The sequence below is a fragment of the Corella eumyota genome, chromosome 7 (genome assembly GCF_963082875.1).
Source record: "Corella eumyota chromosome 7, kaCorEumy4.1, whole genome shotgun sequence".
In the NCBI taxonomy this organism is placed as follows: Eukaryota; Metazoa; Chordata; class Ascidiacea; order Phlebobranchia; family Corellidae; genus Corella; species Corella eumyota.
The window spans coordinates 8,810,918-8,829,529 of record NC_137496.1 but is presented as its reverse complement, the minus strand read 5'-3'; the positions used below and the strand labels follow the sequence as shown (position 1 = coordinate 8,829,529).

Sequence of the window (18,612 nt, the reverse complement as noted above, 5' to 3'; positions counted from 1 at the left end):
TAAAATTGAATCGTTTTTTAACTTTTTTCGGCGTCTTCCTTCTTAAAAAAATTTCGAATTTAATAAATAGCAGTATATGGTGCATAATATATTTCTTTCATTAAATTAAAAACAATTTATGCAAAAACACAACCCCCCCGAAAAAAAATGCCAACAGCAACAAAAAACATTTAAAGGTGGTGTCCGAAAGGGAAATGGGGCGAAAAGTAGAATGCACGCCCAAAAAGTGGATGCCCGCAGCATTATCTCTGCCGCAAGTATAATTTAGTCAATATTATACAATTAACTATGACTAAAGATAATCACGATCATTTTTTGCTTTACCGTTAAAATCTAATGCAAGTAATTTGAACTTCTAATGTAGATATTTTACAGAGAACAAAAAAGTGCTAGCCTGGAGCCACCAAACAGCTCCATCCCCTCTATGAGATGAGAGAGGTTCCAGGCTAGCCAACTTCTTTGGTCAGTATCAAGGGTTTCCCCTTGTCGCGGCGGATCCCAAATAACATTTACCCGTGACGAAGAGGAGCCTCTGGCCGGAGAGGCGGGCATTCACCAGAAAGGCACTTCCACTTCCACCCCAAGGCCCATTCGGACACCACCTGAAAAATCCTTTAAAATTATTTCGGCCACAATAACCCCATTTTCTTGTTTACAAAACAGTTGCCAATGTTACGCAACAGCTAAATTTTGTTCGACCTCCTAAATTGTGGTTATAGTAATTCCCCCACTTTCCGCCTAAAGTTCTCAACTTTTTTTTCAAAATTTCAATTTCTGACAGCAACAATGCCTTTTTGATTTATCAATGGAATACCGCAACAAATCTGCCATTTTCATGTTTACTGTAACTTGTTATCTGACCTAAGACACTTGTGAGAAATGAATTGTTTAAGGAGTCGCATAGTGAACGGCCTGGTGAATAGCTGTGTTTGGTTGCTCGATTGTGTTAATAATAGTCGTGTAAATAATCTGTGATATACTAAATTTGTTGCGAGATCAGTAGTTTACAAAATAGGTAAAGGCATAAGCAGCAGAATACTACAATATTTATCTATAGTTCTTTACTTCTTAAACTGTAAATCTAAACCACTATTTTAAAATCATAATAGAACACAATGAATGCAATGTTATATTTTTGGGGCAGGTCAAAGAAGTATACCGTTATCCTTTCCTGACAATATCATACATAAAAAAAACTTTAAAAATGATTTCAAATTATATTCTAAAATGGTAGCAATTTCCAACAAAACTTTGAGCATTATCGGATACGAACAAGTTCGTTCTTTAAAAGCGGAATGTAAAGTCAACGGGATTTCAATAGTTTTTCGAGTAAATCCATGTTTGTTTGGTGGCGTCCATTCAGCAAAACGAAATTGCCAGCTTTAAATTAAATATTTGCACTATAGCAGTTAAATAGAAGTGAGCAAGCGTCTTACTAGTTTAACTGTAAATTACAGAATGAATGAAAAAAAGATAACAGCCGGACGCTAAAGTAATTTGGAAAAAGGTAATAACAACATGCATATAATGTACACACACATACTACGCTTCGTATGTAAATAAAGTAGTGGGCTACACAATTCCCCCCCAGAAGCGTAGTAAAGATTACAAGAAAATTAAAAATTAACAGTTAATTTTGTTTCGTTTTTGATCTTCCACGTTTATTTGGTATTGCCACTTAAACAGGCTGCGTCAAATCAACGTTGGCTGGTTTTAAACGATAAGCGGACAAAGTTTGTTTGGTACCACCAATATCCAAAATAAAAGTTTTTATTTCACGTTTTATTACATAATATGGTCCTTCATAAGGTGCTGTCAGTGGAGGGCGATGAGCATCTTTTCGAATAAAAACATATTAACAAGTTTGTAAAGTTTAAGGGGCATATGTAGTTTGATTTGCGTAGCGTGACATGGGTTGTGGCATAATCCTGGCTGATTTTTTCGCGTATAAGCTTTAATTTTTGTTCGCTGTTTGTTTTGTCAGGGTCATTAAAAATAAAATCCCCTGGGACAGTAATTGGAGCGCCGTATACTAGCTTCGCCGACGACACCTTTAAATCTTCTTTAGGAACGGTTCTTATACCTAGAAGCACCCACGGAAGTTGGGACCCAGTTAGGTCCAGTCAACCGCGCCATCAACGAACTTTCAAGGTGGCGATGTAATCGCTCAACCATACCATTAGATTGCGGCCTGAAAGCACATGTATGGTGTAACTGAATGTATACAGCTATGCAGCGGAAATAAATAGATTAAATAAAATTAATACCAACAAAAAACGAGGTATAGTTTCCACGCTATAAGAGTTGTTCAATATAAACCGCAAATTTATTAAACAAGTTATAGTTAAAAGCAATCGATTTACTTTTAATATAGACAAACTACCTTTAAGCTTGTCAGCAATTCCGTATAAAATAAAAAACAATTCTATATAAAATCAACATCATTTTTTTATAAAAATTAAAGTAAGCTTATGTGGATTTATTTAAAATAAGCTACATACAAAATCAACTACATTGGCAACTGAACTAAATTCCCTATACTTTAAAAGGTGACAAATTAACAGAAAAAAATTAAAATTAATCCTAATTTAACCGTGTTTTTTTAACGAGAAGCAAAAATTGCACAAAAAATATAAAATTACCACTTGACTTTAAAAAGCTGCTAGGTCTTTTTGTTTTGGAAAAAAACGCCGACTTTAATTGGTCTCGCAGTAATTCGAACGCATGATTGAGATAACGGACGTAACTTAAATATGAACACATCGAAACATATTTATAAAAATAAATTATTGACCAAACAAAAAAAAAAAGTTTTTTTAAACTGCCGCATCTAAACAAATAAAAACACTTTTGCAATGCAAATCTATTTTTGGGTAGGCTTATAAACGTTTCAATAATAATTTAATTTTTATACAAAACTGGTACGACTTACTAACAGTTTATGACCGCATCATAACGTATAGCTAACAAATTCGCGTACAGTTTGTCGTAAATTTTTTATTACAGTTTTTTCAAAATTTTCTGTTCCTGACCACAGAAAATCATCAACATAAACAGAAATCATTCCATATAACTGTTCTCCATTGTGCCAATAAAATAAAGCAGAATCCATTTTCGATATTTTGGCACCTGCTTCAAACAAAAAGTTACGGACCTTATTGTACCAAGCCTTCGATGCATCAGCTAAACCGTAAACACATTTTTGAAGCTTCCAAACAATGTCTTTGGGACAGTTTGACTCTATCGGTGGTTTCAGTAAAATCTCTCGTTCAACTAAATCACCTTGTAAAAATGCTGTTTTTATATCAATGCTTTTTACTTGCCAATTCTTTTGTAATGACAGGAAAATAATCATTCTTAGAGCATCTTTAGAGCAAGTAGGAGATTCCTTTATTAGTTTTTCCTTATTTAATTCTTCAAAGCCTCTAGCCACAAGGCGAGCTTTTGCAATCTTTTGATCGTCTTTTTCTTTTATTAAACAAATCCAACGCACTGATATACAGTGTTGGCCTGTTTTACTTCTTTATAAACACCATTTGCTTTCCAGCTATTCAATTCAGCTATTTTTGCATCATAAAATAAGTCACTGGATACTTCTTGGATCTCTTCAGTTTGTGTTTCAGACCTCATTTCTTTAAAATTTTGGACCTTGTCAAAATTTATCCATGTATTTGTGTTTCTTAGATCTTCAGGTTCAATAAATTTTACATAATAGGCATTTTTGTATCGTCCAGTTGCTTTTCCTGCTCTATTTAGAATTAAAGCTGTACATTCTATTCCATGTTCATTATTAAATTGAACTGTTTGGCCGGTAAATAGCTTTAATTTTAGAGGTTGAATTGCTAAATGAGAAGGAATTCTACTTGGTTAGGCTTTTCTAATTATTTTTCGGATGACGATTCCTCGATTGGAATTTGTTTTTTAGAACAAGGCTTTGTAATAATATCATTATCATTTTGAGTCTTGGGTTGAATTCTTAAAGGAGTTATTTCTTCTTGATCATCTAAATCACTTTGATTTTCATTTACGCGCTGAACCCTACAGGTGTGTGCTTTTATGTATTGCCCACCATGTCTTATGAAAACAATAGGGCCATCTTGACCCAAAACATTTGCAGGACCTTTCCAAACATTAACATCCTCCCGCTTGTAGTACACTTTCTCTCCAATAAGAAAAGTTTCTCCATTTCTTCTTGTTTGTTTTCTTAATGCCCTTCTAATCTTCTCTGAAGATTCTGTTTCAATAAATGCCCTTCTGGCACTATGTAACGCTGATATGTGTGCACCTACTGTCATACTTTGTGTTTTACCCTCTAAAGCTGGAAGCTTGTCGTCAATAGTGGAGGGTAAATTACTATTTTGTCCAAAAACCAATTGATTCGCACTAAATCCATAACTATTAATCATTGCATTTTTAGCGCTTAATGACCACGCCAAAGCTATATCCCAATTACATTTAACATCACTTTTGGTCTTTAGTAAGGTTTCAGTCAAAACTGCATTGTGTCTTTCACAAAGTCCATTACTCCAAGGAGAATAAGACAGGGTTGTAAGAACAGAAATATTAAAATTTCCACACAAATCATGAAACTCTTCATTATTAAATTCTCTTCCATTATCACTTAAAACATTACGGGGAGCACCAAACAAACTAATCCAATGTTTCAGAAAGTTGTTAGCAATAACAGTGGAAGTCTTGTTGCGTATAATTACAGCATTACTATAACGTGTAAACATATCTATCATATGGAAAAACCATAAATTTGGTTCTAGCTCATGTAAGTCCATTGCTACTGTTTCGTTAAACTGTTGAGCTCATGGTAACCCCACAACAGGTCTCGGAACATTTTTCTTGTGTCTTAAACAAATATCACATTTTGAAATTTCTTCTGTAATAACAATCGAAAGCTCTTTGGTTAATGCATTTGCATTTTCAAGTAGTCGTTCCAAGTTTGTGGCTGAAGCATGGCCAAATTGTTTGTGAAGCTTTTGAACAACTTTCTTTTGTTCAGGAGGCGACATATCTTTGGACAACAGAATTTCTTCTCTTGGTTTTGTCAATACCTTGTTCTTAGGAGTAATATCTATACAATAATGGCCATTGGTGGAAAAAAACACATTAATATTTTTACCGAACATCTCTATTTTATCATTTTTAAGGTCAATCTTTGAATTAGCTTTCTTTAAAGAGGATTTGCTGAGAAGTAGAGGCAAATCTTCTTTTATAATTTCTACATCAATGAAGCAAAATTTTTCACCAATACTTGCAGGAATGCATGATTTTTTAAATGAAACTACTTGTCTTCCATCACCAAAACGAAAACTAGTACAACTTGCAGCACTTAAAATCTTGTTTCTCATCTCTTTACTTAAGTGATCAATATAATTTGTGTACCACTTGATACCACAAACTGTTTTAGTACATGCTGTATCTAGGGCAGCAGATCCCATTGTTTCACACATAAATATTTCGCTTGCACTCGAAATTTTACTGAAGAGGACAACACTGACATCTTCAACTTCCTTAATTGAAGCAGGAAATTTTTCTTTATAAGGTCTTGTGTTATGAGGACACTTGGCTGCCCAATGCATAATAGAATCGCAGATAACACACCTTGTTATGTTTCCAAATTTATCTAATTTATTAAAATTCTTTTTTGGATCAAAATATTTCGACTTTTTATAATCTCGATTTCGAAATCTTTCTTTAGAGTAAAAGGCTTCTTGCTTTATTGTCATAGTAGAAGTAGATTGATATGAATTTTCAAATATTCGTTTTAGTGCAGACTTAATACTAACAAATTTGAGATCGCTAGCCATTGTTAGAACCAACCTTCGTTCATTGTCATTTAAATTGGCTCCATCAATTAATTTAAATCCTAATACAGAATCAGGTAAAACCATTTCATTTGAAGACATTTTATGGTACAAATGTTCGAATTCCAAAATGTAATCACTCATAGATAAATGTTCAGGTTTTACGTAATCATTAAATGCCCGATAAGAACCGCATCATCTACTTTTTCACTTTTGAAAGCAGAATCTAATTTAACAAGAATTTTTTCTAGACCATCGGTTGCATGTAACTGTATAGTACTAAGTTCTTCCACAGCTTTTTCAGCCTTTTGATTACCCTCTAAGGCTTCCAAAAGAACTACTATTCCTTGTTCTTTTTTATCTACTGGAGTAATTAGCTGCCACATGTCAATCTTTTTCCTCCATGCACTATAGCTGGTTTCCTCCCCAAACTTGGGAGGAGATTTTCTGGATACTGATGACATTTCTATATTTCAGTAACTATCCTCTGCTACCATTGAAAAACCAGATTATTTATTTCTTATTACTTATTCAAATAAAATATAAATAACATGCATTAATTAAATAACAAAACATATAAGGTTGCATGCACTAATAAAAATAGGTCTAACCCCTAGCAAGCACAAACTATAATCAACTAATTGTTAAACACAAAACACAAAAGAGAACCTAATAGAGAAAGGGAAAAAATCACTGAACCAAATAGAAGAGAACTACAATAGCATACATAAACAAAAGCATAACTTAACATTAAGTTACTACAAGAAAAACTTTCAATCTACAAAAGATAACACAAAATAAACATACAAAATATATTCTTAACATTTATTATTATAAAACATCAAAATAAACATAAACAAAAAATACCACAGATTAGGTAATATACATAACATTCAGGTACCCTAGCCATAACACTTAACAAATAAAAATAAAATTTATGATAAAATAAATAAACCTGTTTGTGGAAATGTAGAATCGTATATTGAAGCCCCAGGCATGAATGCTCCGCCATATTGCTTATGGTGAGTGATGTTTTGAGTGACCTCGTTTTGATGAAAATCACGAATTATGTTTACTTGTGGGTTATGTATATGTACCACAGCGTCTATAATAAAAAAAGTTCAGTTGCTTAACAAATTTAGCCAACCCCAGTCATATGAAATTAAAAACAACTTACTTGGAGGCAAATTTCTTGAAATTTCAGCAAAATCGCCGCCAGAAATATTTAAACTAACTGGTCCTGCTTGCAAGTGCTGTAAAATAAATATAAGGAGAACATTTAATAAATATAACGTTTAAAAATAAGTAAATCAGTAATTTTTTTTTTGCACTAAAATTTACTGTATTTATGATCACATAGACCAGTTAAAAAGAATATAATTCAGCAGGTGGGTTAATAACTACAAAAAAAATGTTAATTCAATTAAGCGCGGTTCTATCTTAACAGGTTCTTTCCATTTTTTTTTGAAAAAATACCCCAAATATCTCATGTAAAAATAACAAACTCAAGGAAGCAAGTATTCTCACTGATATAACAATATAAATTAAACAACATTTTTTACAATCTTTTAATTTTATAATAAAAAGATGATACTTTTCATATTTATATATACACCTCTTTTAAAGCAATGATTTTTTGTATAGCAATGATTTTTTGTAAAAATATAATTTGCAAAGAATACAAAATTTAAAAAAGTTTAATCCTTCGGTAAGATAAAGAGAGACTAAGTTTTATTTATGCCTTAAAATCCAAACTTAGAAAGAATTAAAAAATAAGCACTTTATGGTAAAAAAAATAAAATACAGTTTACACTGACACACAAAAGAAATAGTCGAAAATTATTGCAGGCCAAAAGCATTCCTCTTTAATTTATTTTAAATTATTTTTTGTGGCAAAATCAAACTAAATTTATATATTTCTAAAACCAGCATATATAGATCAAAATATAAGTCAGACATACAAATGCCGACATTACACTTGGACTTTACAACGCAAACTTTCCATGAGTTTTACAGGCCAAAACTTCTGGCACATAGTGATCACCACAAGTTCAATGTTTATTTAAAAGATGGTGCTGAATAATAAACTGGATTTTAAATCTGGTGCTGAATAATAAACCGGGAACTCGAGTTCAACTTCACGCCGTTGATTTTGTTGTGTTATTTCATTTACTTCTTGAATTTATATTATTTTAGTTTTCTTGAGTGTATTTCTTTAAAATGTATTTTATTCCATTGTAATTAATATTAATTTATTCTGTATCGGGTTTGGTGACCATGCAATAACATTTTCAAAATTCTTATGTTAACATTAATAATTATGGCATGTTCTAAATTATTAAATGATTTTGTCATTTTATCCCATCGCATCAATATATTATAAATTCTTTATCTTTTTATTTACTCTGTGAAAAAAACTAAATAAAAAAAAATATTAATTTACAGGGAATTACTGTTAATGTTTTAATTAAAACACAAAACATAAGAAATGCCCACCATTACAGAACAATCTAGTTTGTGTCTTTAATATTTAGATTAAAACGACCAATTAATTATAAACTAAAAACCATACCAAAATAATACTATAATAAAAGATGTTTGACAACTGTAAAATCAGTCATACGTAACTTAAAGTAAACCAACTAAATTTTAGTTATTTTTAGATAACCGCTCACGAATAAAAACGTATAAGATAGGTTTTACAAACAGTGTGTTAGTTATTTATGCAATAGTATTATTTAAGTTTAAAAGGCCATAAGTTTCGGTCATAAAAAATGTGAGAAAATTTAGAACAACATAAAGTCCGACATTTTAAGCTTGCAAGTTTTTTCACCTAACAAAAATATAATTTGCAAAGAATATAAAATTTTAAAAAGTTTAATCCTTTGGTAAGATAAAGAGAGACTAAGTTTTATTTATGCCTTGAAATCCAAACTTAAAAAGAATTAAAAACAAGCACTTTATGGTAAAAAAATAAAATACAGTTTATACTGACACACAAAAGGAATAGTCAAAAATTATTGCATGCCAAAAGCATTCTTTTTTAATTTATTTTAAATTATTTTTTGTGGCAAAATCAAACTAAATATATATATTCCTAAAACCAGCATATATAGATCAAAATATAACTTAGACAAATGCCGACATTACACTTGGACTTTACGACGCAAACTTTCCATGAGATTCACAGGCCAAAACTTCTGGCACATAGTGATCACCACAAGATCAATGTTTATTTAAAAGTTTTATGTACAAAGGTCAAACATTTTTAAGAGGTATTTAAGTTTTAAACCCACTTACTAAATTTCAAGTTTTAAACTAAAAAATATTTTTTTTTAAGATGCTCTAAAATACCTGGGAATTGAAACCTTAATCTGGATCATTAACATCTGGCAACTCTGGAACATTTACATCTGGCAACTCTGGATCATTATTGATTGGCAACACTGGATCATTATCGATTGGCAACTCTGGATCAATATTGATTGGCAATGGATCACTTAGATTTGGTGTTTCGTCAATGTTTAAAACCTCTGAATTACTATTGCCTAGCAACCCTGGATATTTTGATTCATCTGTTTTTTCCATGATAAAAGTTTGAAAACACAGAAAATCATTTTACTAAAACAAGCAGATGCTTAAAGAGAATTTAAAGTAGATCACCTAAAAGGTAAACAAAAAGTATTTGGAATACACAAGTTTAAAATTATATAGATTAAATTTTTTTTGTTCACAAAAATATTTTTTTATTATTTATTTAATTTGGCTATAGAAAGAACGATTTATAGCCTAAACATAGAGTAACATTATTTACCCTGACCCAGTCTCAAGTTAACTTTGATAGTTTAAAATATTATTGATAAAAATGCTGGGTTATTAAACCGCTCATTGGTTTTGGCTCATGATAAGTTCATATTATTTAAAGCACCTCACTTAACCACTGCTCTGCCAGCATAGTTATAATACTAAGTTGTATCTTTTTTGACAAAATGAAATATTAACCAACTTTACCCAATGGAATATTAAATAACAATTTTGTCATTAGTTTTGACAAGAACCAGTGCAAAATAGGGCAGTTTTTGACAAGAACCAGTGCATGCAAACAAATTGACGCTAATTTGTGACAAGAACTCGTGCATGCAAAAAAATTGAAGCTAATTCGTTTAATAAATATAACAGCCATACGCTAATCCCCTATTAAAAAAAGCTGTCTTTTAAAATTAAATTTCAATTTACCAATTTAAAGTCACTAGCCACGAACTTACACACAAACAATCTTCCGACGTCATAACTGGCAAAACATATTTTTATAATTTATCCTCGACTTAAAACTTCAAGTTTATTGCACGTTGTCTTTATTTTAATTCACAATAAAAATTCTAATACAAACATTCCAACAAAATTGAATCACAAAAATATAAATTAATCTATTTTATTCAAGTTATTATTTTCTACTTAATTTACAATCTTGTTCACATATTCCTTCATTATATTCAACGATTCAGGCCAACTATACTTTGGTTTGTAGCCAAAATGTTTCACAAACTTTCGATTGAAGACGGTGAATCTTGTGCAGGACAACTTGGCCATGTTTGGTGTAATATTGGACTGAAAATCACAAAATAGTTGTCATTAAAAGTATTATACATGAAATAAATGTTTAACCCTTGCAATAACTTAACATACTGACCCTCGTTACCAAAGTATTATTCAAATAGGTATAAGGTTTATTTCAAAGGAATAAGTTTTAGACCACGACATTTAACCAAAATTTAGGTCGAAGTTTATGGTAAAATGGCGTTTTTGCAAATATGTTTTTAAGTAAAACCTTTATGACAGTAACCCAGCTAAAATCTACTCAATAAACTAAATAATTACCTCTTTTTTGACCCCAAACCAACCTAGCACCTGACAACACCAAACAACCAACGTTGAAACGAGGATAAACAATCAAAACAGCAACACTGGCTCCCTCTTGTGGATAATAAACCCCGAATGTTTGAAAAATTTCAAGTTTAATCTCAGGTAGGATAATTCTGGGGTTTCATCACACAGAAAGTAGGTGTTTCCCCCAACCAAAAAAGAAGACTCCTGTACAATATAAGTTATAGTCAGTGTACAAGTTTATTTCTTTAAAATTAATAAAACTAAATTAAACATAAACCAATATTTTTCCATAAACTTTAAAGCTAATTTTTCAGTAAAAACATGCTGAGACATATTAGTTACAACCGGAGCTATATATGACTGTGGTGGTGCTCAAACCAGGAACCTTTTGCACACCAACCCAATATTAAAGCAGTAAACAACTAAGTTTTGTTTACCTGCATTTTCGTGGCCGCGATCACGTGACACCAAGCCACGTTTTCAACATACAATCGAGTTTGTAGCGCCTCTGGTAGAATTGAAGACTAGATCACTTTAGTCGCAAGGTGGGGCAAAAGAATCGATTTGGTGCTGTTGTCATTTTTGCCATAAATACTAGAACCTCTTAAGTACACACATGACCACTTTCTACAAAATATAATGACGTCAATAATAAAAAAGAACAAAAGCAAACAATTATATGCTGAGTAGACCGGCAGCGGTGTAGTAGTAAGAACACTTGGTACACCACCATAAGGACGTGAGTTTGATCCCCACTACTCTCATGCTGTAAAGCTCTTGAGTAAGGTGTTATAAACAATATAAATTTCTGCCAAGCCAGCACTTAATCGGCAGCATAATTATCAGACAATTATTTATAATAGCTCAAACTGCCACAGGCAACTTGAGACTGGTTGGAGTACGTATTGTTACTCTATGTTTGAGACACTTTTTCGACTTTCCCGCATCAAAGATAAAGATATATTTAAAAAAATATAATAAAAAAAATAAATGAAAATAACGTGACTTCACCTAAAATGTTTCCATTTTTCATCTTTTCCCGTTCTACTCCAGAACGAGCTCCTTTGCGGTTTCTTTGTACTTCTGTATGACGTCACAGAAGAGTGTATGACGTCACACGATCTTGGGATGGGAAACAACTCTTTTTTTACCCCAAACCAACCCAGCACCTGACAATACCAAACAACCAATGTTGAAATGAGAATAAACAACCAAAACGGCAACAATGGTTCCCTCTTGTGGATGGTGAAACCCAAATACTTCTAGAATTTCAAGTTTAATCTCAGGTAAGATAATTCTGGGGTTTCGTCACACAGAAAGTAGGTGTTTCCCCCAACCAAAGAAGGGGACTCCTGTACAATATAAGTTATAGTCAGAGTACAAGTTAATTTATTAAAATTTTTTAATATAACCAAAATATAAACCATATTTTTCACTAAACTTAAAACCTAATCTTTCAGTAAGATCATGCTGAGACATATTAGTTACAACCGGAGCTATATATGACTGTGGTGGTGCTCAAACCAGAAAAATTTTGCACACTAACTTAATATTAAAGCAGTGAACAACTAAGTTTTGTTTACCTGAATTTTCGTGGCTGCGATCACGTGACACCAAGCCACGTTTCCAACGTACATTCGAGTTTGTAGCGCCTCTGGTGGAATAAGAGACTTGATCACTTTAGTCGCAAGATGGCGCAAAAGAATCGATTTGGTAAAGTTGTCATCTTCACCATAAATACGAGAACCTCTAAGTGCACATGTGACCAGTTTCTACAAAGTATTATGATGTCAATAATAATAAAAAAGTAGTAAGAACACTTGCTACATTACCATAAGTTGGGGATTCAATCCCCCTTACTCTCATGCTTTAGCGCCTCTGAGTAAGGTGTTATAAACAATATAAATTTCTGTTGAGCCAGCACTTAATCAGCAGCATAACTATCGAACAATTATTATTTATAATATCTCAAACTACCACAGGCAACTTGAGACTGGGTTGAACTAACTATTGTTACTCTATGTTTGGGACACTTGTTCGACTTTTCCGCATTGAGGATAAAGACATAAAAAAAACAAAAAAAATAATGTGACTTTACCTAAAATGTTTCCATTTTACATATTTTTTTTTGTTCCACTCCAGCACAAGCTCCTTCGCGGTTTCTTTGTACTTCTGTATGACGTCACAGAAGAGTAACAGTAAATAGTGTCTTCACTAGCACCCACTAGTGGTTCCATGGTTCAATTTGGTTCGAAAGCCTCGATTGAGCTCGTGTAGAGACAATAACCGACATTGTTTGCACAAGCCTCCAGCACGTTCATTGTTCTTATATGACGTCATAATATATTAAAGAATAGGCTGTAGTAATCTGCACCATTTAAGTTCTAGAATAAATAAACTATGTTGTCGAATTCTAATATAACAACAACGTAATTTATGACATCACAATGCCTACCTCCAACATTTATTTTCCATAATATTTGGCAAGGAACTAATTTCTTGTAATCGATGACACTGGCCATATGCAAAACGACATGACATCCTTGTATGACTGACATGAGACTACTACAATCTATGACGTCACACTTAATCCATTAAACTTTCATATTGGCATCTAAAAAAATAAATCAATTAGAAATTGAAAAAAAAAATTAAAATTTTATAAAAAATATCGAATATAAATACTTAATACCAAGCATAAAATTAAATTATTAAAGTTTATGTGTTTTAAATAAACTTTATTTTTTTAAACTAAAAACAAACCTCTTTAAAATATTTTTGCCTCGTTAATATTGATATTTTGTTGAGTAATCCTTCGGGGAAACCACCAACCCTTCCCTTTTCTTGCCCCCTAAATATTGTCTCTAGAATGTCGATCATTTCTTGTTTATCCTCCATCGGCCAGTTAATCTAATTGTTGTTTCCCGTCCCAAGATCGATCATTATGTGCTTGTTCCTGAAAACAATTTTATTCAGTTAATAATTTGTAAATATTTTAAACCTAATTTTAATATTTGATTTGTTAAACTTTCATGTATTTATTCGTTCTTGATATGGGAAGATTGACTTTATGACCTAAACTATGAGCAACATCAGTTACCCCGACCCAGTCTTTAGTTGCCTTTGGTAGTTCGAGATATTTTTTTTTGTATATATCTTTATTCTCGATGTGGGAAAGTCTAAAGCACAACTTAAACATAGAGTAACATCAGTTACGCCGACCTAGTCTCGAGTTGCCTGTGGCAGTTTGAGATATTATAGATTATAATTGCCTGATAATTATGCTGCTAATTAAGTGCTGGCTCAGCAGGAGTTTATACCGTTTATAGCGCCTTACTCAAGGGCGCTACAGCATGAGAGTAAGGGGGACTGAACCCAGAACCTTATGTAGTGTAGCCAAGTGTTCTGACCATTATTCCTTATTGCTAGCTCACTGAACCAATAAGAATCAAACCGCAAACTGCGGGTTAGTCTTTCTAATGCTTAATTATTGTGCCGACAAAATTACATTCTTAATGTGAACAACAACCTGTAGAAGAACATAGTAGTGCAGGGGTCGTATAATTCGTACATTTTGTTGAAGTCTGGCACCTCAGTAATGTCAACCAAGTAAACAACAGCAAAGTTCTTCACTTTGTCAGCTATACTATACAAGGTCTAAACATTAAAAATTGTTGATTTATTAAAATGGCACATACAGAATTCTAAAGCAAAATTTTTGTGTTGTATAAATGTCCAAATTAAATATTTCTCAGAATGATCAAAAAAAACTTAATTTTATCAAGAAAACATTTTGTTTTTTTTAATCTATTTTTTTCAAATTATTATATTCTACTTCATTTACAATCTTGTTCACATATTCCTTTATTATATTCAACGATTCAGGCCAACTATACTTCGGTTTGTAGCCAAAATGTTCCACAAACTTTTGATTGGAGACGGTGAATCTTGTGCAGGACAACTTGGCCATGTTTGGTGTAATATTGGGCTAAAAATCACAAAGAGGTTTTCCATTAAAAGTGTTATACATGAAATAAATGTTTAACACTTGCAATAACTCAACATACTGACCCTCGTTACCAAAGTATTATTCAAATAGGTATGAGGTTTATTTCAAAGAGATAAGTTTTAGACCATGACATTTAACCAAAATTTAGGTCGATGTTTATGGTAAAATAGTGTTTTTGCATATGACCAGTTTCTACAAAATGCTGTCAATAATAAAAAGAACAAAAGCAGACAATTATATGCCGAGTAGACCGACAGCGTGGTGTAGTAGTAAGAACACTTGGTACACCACCATAAGGTCGTGGATTCAATCCCCCTTACTCTCATGCTGTAGCGCCCTTGAGTAAGGTGTTATAAACAATATAAATTTCTGCTGAGCCAGCATTTAATCAGCAGCATAATTATCGGACAATTATTATTTATAATATCTCAAACTACCACAGGCAACTTGAGACTGGGTTAAACTAACTATTGTTACTCTATGTTTGGGACACTTGTTCGACTTTCCCGCATCGAGGATAAAAACATAAAAAAAAATAAAAATAATGTGACTTTATCTAAAATGTTTCCATTTTTCATATTTTTTTTCGTTCCACTCCAGCACAAGCTCCTTCGCGGTTTCTTTGTACTTCTGTATGACGTCACAGAAAAGTAACAGTAAATAGTGTCTTCACTAGCACCCACTGGTGGTTCCATGGTTCAATTTGGTCCGAAAGCTTCGATTGAGCTCGTGTAGAGACAATAACCGACACTATTTGCACAACAAGCCTCCAGCACGTTCATTGTTCCTATATGACGTCATAATATATTAAACAACAGGCTGTAGTAATTTACACCAATTTAGTTCTAGAATAAAAAAAACTATGTTGTTGAATTTTAATATAACAATCCCATCACTTATGACATCAAAATGCCTACCTCCAACATTTATTTTCCATAATTTTTGGCAAGGAACTAATTCCTTGTAAATGACAACACTGGCCTTATGGAAAACCACATGACATCATTGTACGACTGACATAAGACTACTATGATCTATGACATCACACTTAATCCATTAAACTTTCATGTTGGCATCTAAAAAAATAAACAAAATATTTTTTACTATTTATACAAAAAAAAAGATAATTACAAATTTTAATAGAAAATACCGAATATAAATACTTTGCATAAAGTTAAATTATTAAAGTTTATGTGATTTGATTAAATTTCGTTGGTTCAGCAGAAGTTTATATCATTTATAGCTCCTTACTCAAGAGCACTACAGCGTGAGTATCAATTGAACCTAGGACCTCATGTAGGGAAGCCAAGTGTTTTGACCACTACCCATGTTGTCGGTTCACAGAACCAATGGGAATTGAACCCCAAGCCAGAAGTTAGTCATACTAATGCTTAACAATATACCTAATACTGAAACAAAAACATCAAAATTACAAACTTAATGTGAACAACCTGTAGAAGAACATAGTTGTGCAGGGGTCGTATAAATCGTACATTTTGTTGAAGTCTGGCACCTCAGTAATGTCAACCAGGTAAACAACAGCAAAGTTCTTCACTTTGTCAGCTATGCTATACAAGGTCTAAACATTAAAAATTGTTGATTTATTAAAATGTCACATACAGAATTCTAAAGCAAAATATTTGTGTTGTATAAACGTCAAAATTAAATATTTCGTAGAATGATCAAAAAAAACTTAATTTTATAATAAAACATTTTCTTTTTTAGTTTTGTTTTAAAATTATGGGACCTTAACACTACACAGCATATTATTTAGTAGAAACTTAATTTTCTTTAATATTTAAGACTTAATTAAACTTTCTTTAAACGCAGAAAATAAGTCTAGTAAAGAAAATAACACAAATCCACTTTTTCAGCAAAAATATTAAACTTATGCCTAGTTTACCTAAAATTTTGTCTAAAATATCGTTTCTTAATACGTGAAAATATTAAAATTCGGCGCCGTAACAAAACTTAAACATTATTGAACTTATTTGTATTTAAAATCATTAAATACCTCGTCCATTTTCATGCAGGCCGGGTCCCAATCGTGACCGAACTGAATCACGACAACTTTTTCTTGCTCGTTTAAGATCGATTGATCGACTTGCCAGCCGTTTGTAAAATGGGGAAGCATGTACGACATGGTTACCTTTCAACTACACCAACCACGACCAAATATATAACTTAATTACAACTTTTTAAACTGGTTTTATTATTTCGTGCAATTTCGTAAAATTTTTCGCAAAACTAAAAATCGAAAAATTGGTAAATACTTTGACCTATACTCTGAATGTCGTGGGTCTGATTGGAATTACGTCAACAATGGTGGTTACTGTTATGCGATAGGAATTTACAAATACTATTATGACGTTATAAACACGTAATTTTCCTTAATTACTATTATGACGTTATAAACACGTAATTTTGGTAAATTTTACTACGTAATTTACCTAGAACAGAAGAAGACCACGACAAAGAGAGACCCTTGAGACTGGCCTAAGAGGTTGACTAGCCTGGAACCTCTATGATCTCATTGAGAGGATGGAGCTGCTTGGTGGCTCCAGGCTAGCACTTTTTTGTTCTCTGTAAAATATCTATATTAGACTTTTTTGTTTTCTGTAAAATATACAAATTACTTGCATTATATTTTAATGGTAAAGCAAAAAAATGATCATGATTATCTTTATTCATAGTTGTTTATATAATATTGCCTAAAATATACTTTGCGGCAGAGATAATGCTGCGGGCATCCACTTTTTGGGCGCGCCTTCTTATTTTCGCCCCATTTCCCTTTCGGACACCACCTTTAATTATTTTTTTGTTGTTGCTGTTGTTGTTGTTTTTTTGGGGGGGGTTTGTGTTTCTGCTTAAATTGTATTTAATTTAAAGTGAATAAATTAACAAAATATTGTACATAGGTTAAATACTAACATTGTTAATAAAACTTAGCAAGCAATTTTACATCTCAGTAAATATGAATGTTTACTTACCCGCTGTAGTAACTATTTGTGATTCCCCCCCCCACCTGTGTTGATTGTTATTTTTTTTTTAATATTATAATAAATAAATCTGCAAAACAAAAACCCGAAGTTAACAATAAACCTTTGACTTTATGAACAAAAAACGGCATAGTTTACATCTTTTAACACTAAAAAATTATGTGAAGAATGATGGTATAAATATCAAAACAGATAGACAATCAAAAAAAACATGATAAAACACAGCCAATAATATCAACATTTTAAAAACATTTTTGTGCCCAAAATAAAAAGTAAGTTATAATAACTTTAAAGGAAATACTCGACTAAGGCGAGTCACAATAACATAAAAAAAAACTCGACTAATGCGAGTCACAATAACTTAAAAAAAAACTCGACTAGGGCGAGTCACAATAACTTTAAGAAAAACTCGACTAAGGCGAGTCACAATAACTTTAAGAAAAACTCGACTACGGCGAGTCACAATAACTTTGAGAAAAACTCGACTAGGGCGAGTCACAATAACTTTGAGAAAAACTCGACTAGGGCGAGTCACAATAACTTTAAGAAAAACTCGACTAAGGCGAGTCACAATAACTTTAAGAAAAACTCGACTAAGGCGAGTCACAATAACTTTAAGAAAAACTCGACTAAGGCGAGTCACAATAACTTTAAGAAAAACTCGACTAGAGCAAGTCACAATAACTTTAAGAAAAACTCGACTAGGGCGAGTCACAATAACATAAAAAAAAACTCGACTAATGCGAGTCACAATAACTTAAAAAAAAACTCGACTAGAGCGAGTCACAATAACTTAAAAGAAAACTCGACTAAAGCGAGTATTTCAAGGGCACAAAAAATGTTTCTCTGTCGCTTCTGTTGGCGATAAGCCGACGCACTGAGTGTGGTACCATTGTTGGCA

At 32.2% G+C, this 18,612-nt stretch overlaps 1 protein-coding gene and 1 pseudogene across 1 annotated transcript; both read right to left on the bottom strand.

Annotated features, from left to right (window-relative positions):
- Positions 1–3,881: 3,881 nt before the first annotated feature.
- On the bottom strand, positions 3,882–4,787 carry LOC145760296 (uncharacterized). The gene has a single exon (XM_082574165.1). It carries the CDS (start codon positions 4,785–4,787, stop codon positions 3,882–3,884), a length of 906 nt encoding a protein of 301 aa, XP_082430291.1.
- Positions 4,788–13,489: 8,702 nt separating this feature from the next.
- Positions 13,490–16,855, bottom strand: LOC145759199 (thioredoxin-like protein 4A; annotated as a pseudogene).
- Positions 16,856–18,612: the final 1,757 nt, after the last annotated feature.